Consider the following 10523-nt stretch of genomic DNA (forward strand, 5'->3'; position numbering starts at 1 on the left):
AGGACTGTGCAGAATGAGCCTGGATGGTTTGGTCTGCCCTTATTTCAGCTCCGGTTACCTGTCTTTTACCCACTCAGAAGACTGGGCCGGTAGGGCAATATCTGGAATTATTCTGTGCAGGCGCCCATGGGTATTAGTGGCAAAACAAAACTCAGCCTCCTCCCCCAGGGATGGAAGGGACGGTTTTGGTTTCAAAATTAAAAAAAAAAAAAAGAAGAAAACCGGAGACCCGAAGGGCTCGTCAGAAACCAGGTCGGAGAAACCTGAGGGATGCAAAGATGAAAGGTGCAGAGCAAACCCCACCGGGCTTGGAGGCCAGCGTGGGGACCCCCCCGCCCCGCTGCCCGGCTCTGTACCTCCACCACCCACGGGGAAAGCAAACCGGTTTACCTTGGAAAGTCGATCTGGTAGGGGTGGGAGGCAATCGCTAAAGAGCTCCGCAGCCAGACGTGCCTTGAAAATGCCCTGAAATCCTGAGTAACCTTTAACATCGCTTTTTTTTGCTTTTCTTTTTTTTTTTTTTTTGGGGGGGGGGTCTTTACCCGCTTGATGAGGTCTGAGTCCGGTCTCTCCCTCCCATCGCACCCCCGGAGCAGCGACCGGGGGTGTATAATTTTGGGGCAACTACTGGAAATTAAATACCGCCTCGGAGAAGTGGAGAGGGAAGCAGGAGAGGAAGGGGATGCCGATGTGGTAAAGCCTCCCGTGCACCTGGGAGTCGAGCATGAGGGAGGCGTTGAGGGCCGGGCCGAAGCCGCCGCTGGCGACCAGGGAGCCGCCGAGGCAGCCCACCGGGCTCTCCCGGGCCGCCTTGGGGGCTGCCCCGGGGGGCGGCTGCCGCAGCCCCTGGGCGAGGATGCTCTCGATGCTGAAGCTGCGGCCCCTCGGGCCGCTCTTGTGCGGCGGGGCGGCGGCGGCGGCGGGCGGCCGGGGGGCGGCGGCGGCGGGGACGCAGCAGGGCGGCCCCCCGGGGGGAGCCGCTTCCCCCCCGCCCGGCCCCGGGACCCCCTCGTCGCCCGGGTCCGCCGCCGCGCTCCCCTTGGCCCTTTTGGGCTCGTCGGGGCCAGCGGCCGGCCCCGGCTGCCCGGCGTCCGCGGGGGTCGCGCCGCCCTTCGCCTCCGGTGGCCCCGGGGCTTTGGGCTTCCTCTTCCTCCGGCGGTAGTTGCCGTTCTCGAACATGTCCAGGCAGCGGGGGTCCAGGGTCCAGTAGCTGCCCTTGCCGGGCCGCCCCTTCTCCCGCGGCACCTTGACGAAGCAGTCGTTGAGGGAGAGGTTGTGGCGGATGCTGTTCTGCCAGCCCTGCTTGTTGTCGTGATAGAAGGGGAAGCGGTCCATGATGAACTGGTAGATGCCGCTGAGGGTCACCTTCTGCTCCGGAGCTTCTTTGATGGCCATGGCGATGAGGGCGATGTAGCTGTAAGGGGGTTTCTGCGGGGGGTCCTGCCGGGAGATGGCACCGCTGGGGGCGAAGCTCAGGGCGGCCGGGAGGTAAAGCATGGAGGGGCTGCCCATGGGGGAGAGGTGGCTGCCGTAGATGTGGCTCATGGCCGGCGGGCTCTTAGCTCCGGCTCTTCCCCCTCGGAGCCGAGCGCAGGGACGGGGAAGGGCAGAAACCTGGGACGAGTCCACCGGGGAGCGATTTGTGCGAGCTCAGATCCCAGCCCTGCCTGAAGGAGCTCGCTCTGCCTCTGTCCCTGCTTCATAGCTCTTAAAAAAAAAAAAAAAAAAAAAAAAAAAAAAAAGGAGAAGGGGGGAGAAAAAAAAGTTAAATAATTGTTGTAAGTTTGCTATTATATGTTGACTTAGCACTGGAAAATAAATTGTCTCTGATAAACAGTCGTTTGTGTTCTCAGCCCACCCACATTAATTAAAATTTCATTGCTACAAAACTCCAAGCTCTCTCCACGTGTCTTGCTGGTACCAGCCAATGGTCTCCGGGTTATTCCTTCATTTGTTTATAGAATTAGTCTGTTGATAAGTCTGCCCACCCAAGTCGAATCAAGCTGTGTTTATTTGGAAAAATTTCCGGGCACCCAATATATAAACGCACTGATCTGATGTTTGAAATATCACGTCCACCCTTTGACGCTGTAAGCACACACAGCAGAGCAGGATGTACACTGCTGGAGCTCGGGGAGGAGCCGGCAAGGATCCCCGCAGGAAAATTGGGGCATTAAACAGCAAAAAAATTATGAAAATTGGGGGGGGGGGGGGGAGGGGGGAAGGAAGGAAAAGGGATGGATGAGAGGAGAAGGCAGCGCTACGATGGGGAGGAAGGAAAAGGGACTGGCTGGAGCCCCCGGGAAGGGGGGGCCCAGGTGTGGCGGGGGTCCCCGGCCGGAGCCCGCAACTCCCGCTGCGGGGATCTCGGAGCGGCGGCCGGGTCCGGGCCCGTCCCCGTGCCCCCCCCGCCGCCCCGCCGGCCACCCGGGAGCGGGCGGAGGGCGAGCGCCGGGCCCAGCCCCGGGCCCAGCCCCGGGCAGGCAGGGCTGAGCCGGGGGAGACGCCCGGGGGCTGCTGCGAGCTTCGTAAAAGGGGAATTTGGCAGGCGCGGGGAGGAGGGTCAGTATTTGTGAGTGCGGGCCTGTTGCTTTATATTATGTACTTTCCTGTTTATAACAAGGAGGGGGATTATAACAACTTTACAAGTGCACACAGCTGGCCGGTGCTTACATTAGGAATTTGTGATGCTCTTTTTCTGTATAAACCTCCAGGTTTGGGGCTGTGTTTTCTGTTGTTGGATTTTTTTTTTAATTTTTTTTAATTTTTTTTTTTTTTTTTTAATTTACTGATGTAACAGCTTTAATCCGAGGCCCCGAAGGATTCCGGTGCGGGTGGAGGTGTCGGCTGTTTCCCCAGCCCCCCGCGGCTCAGACCTGCGTTAGCCCCCGGGGAGCCCCGGTTCCGTGAAGCCTCATTTCTCCGGGGGTGGGGGGGAAGAGGAGACCTGAGGGGGATCCCTTCCTCCTTCTGAGGGAAATATCCCATCAGTGCAGCTCCCACCACCGGGGTGGGACTTTTACCTGGCAGGGAAAGAGGTAAAAACCGGGCCCCGGGGGGGTCTCCCACTTCACCCGTGGGGTTTCTCGCCCACTTCTGCTCCCGTCCTGCCGTTCCCCCAGCAAACCGTGGGGCGAAGGGGTTTCACCCCCGGGGTAAAAACCAGCGCGGTGGCTGTGGAGCCGCGGATGAGTCCCAAAGGCGACAAACCACCATGAGAGCCGGGGAAATGCAGCCGGGGTGCGGGAGGGAGGTGGCTTTTCGGGCGGGGGTGGAGGGGGTCTGCCCGCTCACTGGCTGGCCCCACGCGTGGGAGGGGAACCCACCCCTCCAACACCGCCCTCGCCGGTAACGCCGCGTCCCTCCCCCGCGGTGCAAGCACCCGCCGGGCCCCGGGAGCTGCAGGACCCATCCGTGATGCGTGCGATAAATGCCATAAACCCCCCAAATAAATAAAAAAGGGGAGGCAGAAGAAGGGTTTGGGCAGGGCGGGGGCTCCCCTCGTCTCGACGCTGAGGACCAGGACCCCCGGGCAGCCCCCCTGCAGCATCCTCGCCGGGGAGGGATGAGGCAGAGCCCTGGGCGAGGCCGAGGGTTGCCGCCGCCCCCCCCCCCCCAAACAACCCTCTCCTCTCCCCACCTCCCACCTCGGGGAGTCCCCCGCTCCTTGGGGCACTCCAAGCACGGCTTATTAAAACAATAAATACTCGCGTGTACGGCAGGAGACAGGCACACGGGCTCCCGCTCGCTCCCTGAGCTCCCTCCCCCAGTAAAATCCTTGCTTCCTCCTTGTTTTCCCCTCCTGGCGGTAGTAAATCCTTGGAGGCGGGGATGCGGCTTTTCTCTCCGCTCCTTCTTCCCAGCTCATGTGCTTCTGCTGTCCCTCTCCTGCCGGTGGCATCGCCGGAGCTCGCTGCCTTATCCGCCCGGGAGCAGCCCTCGGAGCGGCTCCGCCGGCTGCGGGGGGGCCGGGGAAGCGGGCGGCGCGGCGGAGAGGGGGTTGTTGTTGTTGTTGTTATCATCATCGCTCTTTCCCTGAACGGAGGAAAAAAAAAAAAAAAAAAGACCCAAAAAAACGTGGAGCCGACGATGGAGGCGCTCCTGGACGCGTTTCCCTCCTCTCCAGCTGACAAGCCCCTTTTAAAGCAGCAGCGAGGAGCGCTCCCCGCCGGGGCCCCCGGGGGGAGAGGGTCGTAAATCAGAGCTCCCCACTCCAGCCGCATCCCGGACCTGGGGGGGAGAAGGGCTTAAATCAGTGATCCCCACTCCCGCCGCTTCCTGGGCCTGGGGGTGAGAGAGGGGCCATAAATCAGTGCTCCCCACTCCTGCCGCATCCCGGGCCCGGAGGGAGAAGGGCTTAAATCAGTGCTCCCCACTCCAGCCACATCCCCGGCCCGAGGGGGGTGAGGGGCCGTAAATCAATGCTCCCCACTCCCGCCGTATCCCGGACCCGGTGGGGAGAGAGGGGACGTAAATCAGTGCTCCCCACTCCAGCCACATCCTGGGGGAGAGGGGCCGTAAATCAGTGCTCCCCACTCCCGCCGCATCCCGGACCCGGGGGGGAAAGGACTTAAATCAGTGCTCCCCACTCCCTCCGCATCCCAGGCCTGGGCGGAGAGAGGGGCCATAAATCAGTGCTCCCCACTCGCGCCGCATCCTGGCCCGGGCTCCCTGGGACACGAGCTCCCAGAGGGGCCCGGCGGGAGCTGCCCACCCCTCGCCCCCCCGCCGTGCACGGCGCTGTACAGTTGTGAGGTCCCTCGATATTGCCACAGCGTCCGGGGTGCATTTCTTTCTCTCCCGGCCTCTCAGTACCCGGTATGGACTCTCTGCAAAGTCCCCTCCAAAGTGACAGAAGAGCCAGCGGCCTTCCCCAAAAACCTCCCATCCAGCGCCTTCCCACGGCACGTTGCCGAGCTCTAGGGCAGGTGGGATGGCTTGCAGGGGGACGAGACAGCTCCGTGCGTGGGTTGTGCAGAAGCCTGGCAGGGCTTCCTAAAGGGATTCTGTTTTACCCATGTCCTGCAGCACCAGAGGAAATGTTCCCTTGGCCAGGCTGCGGGGACCCCCTGCACAGGGATCTTCCTGGTGGGGACAAGCTGGAAAAACCCCCTTCCCTTCCTCTCCTGAAACCTGGAGCTGTCTGGGCTCTCAAACAGGTTTGCAAACCCTTAGTTTAATGGCAGCGCAGCAAGGAGGAAAAAAAAAAAATCCACCATCCTCATCCACTGCCCGGAGTCGTGGTGGGCTCCGACCCGGTGCAACTGGCCATGCAGCAGCTTCAACCAGGCCCCCCCGGCGCCAAACTTGGCCCTCCTGATCTGCTACGGGGGGCTTTTTGCTGGTCCTTCGGCTGCGAGGGCCTGCGGTGCCCAATCCGGCCGCGGCTCTCTGCGGCAACTACCCTGGGCCTTCCTCCTTCCTTCCTTCCTCCTCCTCTGCCCCTGCCGGGCTGAAGTCACCTGTCGCGACAGACGCCTATCGCATTACTGACCTCCGTATCTCAGCTTTTAAATGCAGCCCCGAAAAGGTCCTCGCACCCCCACTTTGCTCTCACCTCGCCTGTGAAATCAGCCCACGCAAAAAGGCTCCCTGCGGAAAGGGGACTGGGGCTGGACGGAGAGGGGCAGGCAGGGACTGAGCCCCCCGTCCCGGGCCGGGGGACAGCAAAGGGGTGACGCTCTCAGCCCCCGGCCCCTGTCCCCGGGAGGGGGGTGCTGGGTGCCCACCCTGCCCCAGACGCGGTTCCCAGTGCGGGTGGGCCTGGTCCTGCCAGCTCCTGGCCCGCTCTGCTCACAGCACCCAAGAGAGGGGTTTTTTTTTTCTCCCAAACTCCTGCAATCCTGCAATCCTATAATCCTATAATCCTGCAATCCTGCAATCCTTACATCCTGAGATCCTGCAATCCTAAAATCCTGCGATCCTGAGATCCTGAGATCCTGCGATCCTGAGATCCTGCGATCCTGAGATCCTGCAATCCTGAGATCCTGCAATCCTGCGATCCTAAAATCCTGCACTTCTGAAATCCTGCAATCCTGAGATCCTGCAATCCTGAGATCCTGCAATCCTGAGATCCTGCAATCCTGCCACCTCCGAAGCCGGAGCGCAGCAAAGCGGGGAGGGGGAGAAGGATCCGGGAGCAGCGCAGACCCCATGGGGGAGCATCCCAGAGGGACAGCGTGGGGAAAACCCCCCCCAACAAGGGGTTGTGGGGGGAGAGGGGCCCCCCAAGCCCAGCTCAAGCTGCGGCCCCCCCAGGAACTGTCCAGCAGCAGCGGGAAGGGCGGGGGGGTGAAGATGCAGAGCCCCGGGGGGACACCCGGACCCCCAGCACCGCACCCCTCAGCACCCCCGCCCACGGTCGAGGGGAGGGTCCCCGTGTGCCCAGCGCCTTCCGCCGGCGTGGGGAGGTGTGGGACCATCGGCCGCCCGGGGATTTCTCTACGCGTGTGGGAAAACCCACAGCAGCCACCTGACTCCGGCCACCTCCGGGGGGGCAGGCACCCACCCGCCCACCTGCCCTCGGGCTCCACGCAGGGAGAAAACATGCGGGGAATTGGGCTGGGCCAGGGGAAGATTTCTTCCCTGCTTTATTTTTTTTTACCCTTTTACCCTCTACGTTTTTTTTTTTTTTACCCTTTTACCCTCTACTTTTTTTTTTTTTACCCTTTCACCCTTCACCTTTCTTTTTACCCTTTCACCCTCCACCTTTCTTTTTACCCTTTTACCCTATTTATTTTCTTTTTACCCTTTTAACCTATTTTTTTTTTGGTTTTGTTTTACCCTTTACCCTATTTATTTTCTCTCTTTAAAATAGCACTTTGGATTTTGTTGCGTTAAAAAAAAAATAAAAAAAATATAAAAAACACCCTCTGAGCGCCAGGAAAAAAAGGCAAGAGTTTTACAAGAATGTTCCTTAAAATACAGATCAAGTGAGGCTCAGACATTTTTTCTCGTTTAAAACAGAGAGTTTCAGTGCTTTTTGCCAGCTTTCTAGCACATGCAAAATTTACCCGATCAAAACCAATTTCTATCATCAATTTTAACAGCCTACCACGGGTAGAACCGCTCCCTAACCCGGCCAGGGAGTACTGGGAGGCTGCGGGAGGTGGAAGGGGGAACATGGCTGGGAATTTTCTCCGGGAAATATTGGACAGCTGAGCCTCTGCAGCGTCTGGGCAGCTGGAAAAGGAGCTGGGTTCCAGCGAGCTGGGCTCGAAAAATCCTAAAAAGCGCTCCTAAAATCTGCGTCAGGCTTTACCGGCGTTCCCATGCCTTCAGCATCGCTGTTCCCCTGCCCTTCTGCGCTAGGTTAAAGCTGCTTTAAGGGGTTAAGGTTGATTTGGGGAAAAGGCACGGCATCTGTCAGTGCCCGGCCTTGCGAAGAGGAGCTTAAATAGATAAAGAGAAGGTTAAAAATCAGCCAAATCTTCATATGGGAGAGGATTTTTACAATGGCAACAATGACTCCGAAGTGAACTTTCCGCCTTGTTTTTAGGCTCCGCAGCGAGCTCGGGTTTAAAAGATCGCTCTTAGCACCCGCACCCACTCATAGCCTTTCGGGCTAAAAAAAAAAAAAAAAAAAAAAGAAAGAAAGAAAAAAAATAGGGAGGGGGATTTTTGTTTGTTTTCTGTCGTGGAATCGTGGAAAGAGCCGGTCTCGGGCGCTGAGACAGGCAAAGCAGCGCGCAAGGCCTGCGCTCGCAGGGACGGGGCAAGAGAAGCAGAAATCCTCCTCCCTGCGGCTCCTTTTTTATTTTTTTTTTCCCTGTTCTTCCCATCGGAGGCCTGGGAAATTTCCCCCAAGTTTCAAGCTGGCCAAGGATTTGGGATCGAGGGTGCTCAGACCCGGCCGCCCCCGCGGTGCCTTATTCGTTTCCCCCCGCAGTTGTCTAATTCCCAGCTCTCCACGTGAACTAAACCTTCCCTCAAATCACTATAATAAACCTTTAGGCTCCAGGAAAACGACTTTGTTTGAAAAAAACAACCGGTTTTCCGCGTGAAGGAAAGGTGAAGGGAGCAAAAGAACCTGCCAAAAACACGTATATACACAGACAAGCGCCAGACTTGGAGCAGAAAAAAACAGCATGGATTTATTTTAAGGTAAGTACAACAATTAGGACCACATAAGACAAACGAACTTTGAAGCAGGTTAAAGCAAATAGTCCTTAGGAATGGTCAAGGTGAAATCTATTATACAAAACATCACACATCGTAAATAATAATAAAAAAGTATCAGATACTTTGTCTTTTTTTTTCTTTCAAAAAAAAAAAATCCACCAGCAAAAAATAAATTATTTCCTCATCTTGCGAAAAGAACAGCTCTAAAACGAAAGAAACTCTATTGCATAATTGTACACAGAAAAAGAAGAAGAAGAAGGAGAAATCACTTGTCATTAATTTGGAAGTTAGGAATCGTTGGGCGAGACAAAAATAATCCAGTGAACTCAACTTTAAATATTATATTAATGGCTCTGAAAATCAGCCTGATTAGAAATCCACACATTTTTTACAGCACAACAGAGAACTTAAAAAATACCCAGGACATATATTTTTATATATATATTTATATACTTTTTTTTTTCCTTTTAAAACGTATAAATGGTCGTTGTGATATTGGTCCATAACTTATTTTTCTGAGACCCCCTATATTTTAGCATATAAAATTTGCCACTTTTAGATAAACATATATATATAATTATTCCTTTTTTTTAATTGTTTTTTCCTTTTTTTTTGGTTTTTTTTTTTTTTTTTTTTTTTTTTTAGGAGAGATCCCCCTTTTCAAGTAGAATTTACTTGCCTGGAATTTAAGGCGGCCCGAAACGGGTCTTGGGATCTACAAAGCTTTGTGGCCCCCACAGGTCCACGGGGAAGCTGTCAGATTTTTTTTTTTTTTTTTAATTTTTTTTTTTCCCCCTCCTCCGTCTGAACCGTTCGGTGCGGTTTTATTTCTCCCGATTTTTTTTTTTTAATAAAAATTAGGATTAATTTTTTTTTTTAAATTTTATTTTTTTTTTTTTTTTGGCGGATGGCCCTAGGCGGGGGGTCGCGGCTACTCAGTACTTAGTGCAGTCGTAGGAGTAAGGGGCGGCGTGGCGGTATAGGGAGGGCGCGGATCTGTAGGGGAGCTGACAGGCGGAGTTGCTGCTCACCTGGTGGTCGCTGAGCGAGGCGCTCTCCATCCCCAGCCGGTGCGAGGTGAACATTTCCCGGACGTTGGGAAAAGTCTGCTGCTGGGAGCCGAAAGCGTGCGCGGGCAGGTGGCTCAGCTCAGCCCCGTGGTTGAGGTACCAGGAGGTGCCGGGCTGCTGCCCCCCCGCCGCCCCGCCGTGGGGATGGCCGGCCCCCAGCGCACCCTCCTGCCCCGAGGGCAAGCTCAGGGTGCCGAGGGGCGACGGGGCGCCCGTGGGGTGCTCGGCCAGCCCCTCCTCCAGCGGCGCGGGGGGCACGCACATGTGGCCCGGCCTCTCGCCGCTGTAGAGGCTCATGGCCCGCATGCTGCAGTGGTAGCTCCCACTAGTGTCCAGGGCCTGGCTGCACGCCGCGCTGTAGCCCGACGGTTGCCCCGCCGGGTAGCCCAGCGGCATGCCGGCGCCCGTCCTGCCCGAGGCGGCACTCACCGGGCTGAGATCCCCCGCGGGGGACGTCCGCAGGGTCATGATGCTCTCCACGCTGAAGCCCGGCAGCCCGTTACCGGCGGGGTGCTGCTCGGGCAGCGAGCCCTCGGGGGAGGCGGCGGCGGGCGGCGAGGCGGCGCTGCGGGGGCTGTCCCGCAAAGCCCCGCCGCTGGCCGGGCTCAGCGTCTCCACCTTGGTGATGACCGGCAGCTCGGGGGACGCCGTCTCGCTCTTGATCACCACCTTCTTCTCGGAGGCCGGCGCCGAGGCGGAGGAGGAGGAGGAGGAGGAGGAGGCTTCCTTGGGGAGGTCGGCGCCGGGCAGCCCGGGGGGCTTGGGCTGCTCCTTCAGCAGCCGCTCCCGGGCCTCCTCCTTCTCCTTGGAGACGTCCTTCTTCTTGAAGCGTCTCCGGCGGCGCAGGAAGCTGCCGTTCTCGAACATGTTGTAGGAGTCGGGGTCCAGGGTCCAGTAGCTGCCCTTGCCCGGCTTCTTGTCGTCGCGGGGCACCTTGACGAAGCACTCGTTGAGGGAGAGGTTGTGGCGGATGCTGTTCTGCCAGCCCTGCTTGTTCTCGCGGTAGAAAGGGAAGCGGTCCATGATGAACTGGTAAATCCCATTGAGCGTGATCTTCTTGTCGGGGGCGTTCTGGATGGCCATGGTGATGAGGGCGATGTAGCTGTAGGGCGGCTTCACCAGGTCCTTGGGGGCGGCGGGCTGGTGGGGGTGGTAGGGTCCGTAGGAGCGCCCCATGCCCGCCGCGTACTGCTCGGCGTGGCCCGAGTAGACGCTCATGGGGTTGCCCATGCCGCCGTACGTCCCCGCCGTCCGGTAGTAGTTCTGCTCGCTTAAATACGGCACCACTCCCAAGGCGTTGGGGTCCGAGACGGAGTAGCGAGCCTGCATCAT

General features: G+C 57.6%; 2 protein-coding genes across 2 annotated transcripts; both read right to left on the reverse strand.

Annotated features, from left to right (window-relative positions):
* Positions 1-624: 624 nt before the first annotated feature.
* Positions 625-1545, reverse strand: FOXL1 (forkhead box L1). Its single transcript, XM_075715414.1, has one exon. The coding sequence runs from the start codon at positions 1543-1545 to the stop codon at positions 625-627; it is 921 nt and encodes a 306-aa protein (XP_075571529.1).
* Positions 1546-9056: 7511 nt separating this feature from the next.
* Positions 9057-10523, reverse strand: FOXC2 (forkhead box C2). Its single transcript, XM_075715413.1, has one exon. It carries the CDS (start codon positions 10521-10523, stop codon positions 9057-9059), a length of 1467 nt encoding a protein of 488 aa, XP_075571528.1.

Source organism: Pelecanus crispus, chromosome 8 (assembly GCF_030463565.1).
Source record: "Pelecanus crispus isolate bPelCri1 chromosome 8, bPelCri1.pri, whole genome shotgun sequence".
NCBI classification, from domain to species: Eukaryota; Metazoa; Chordata; class Aves; order Pelecaniformes; family Pelecanidae; genus Pelecanus; species Pelecanus crispus.

Bases quoted from the DNA above. Each gene is read 5' to 3' on its own strand.
- FOXC2 (XM_075715413.1), bottom strand. From the start codon at position 10,523: ATGATGCAGGCTCGCTACTCCGTCTCGGACCCCAACGCCTTGGGAGTG.
- FOXL1 (XM_075715414.1), bottom strand. From the start codon at position 1,545: ATGAGCCACATCTACGGCAGCCACCTCTCCCCCATGGGCAGCCCCTCC.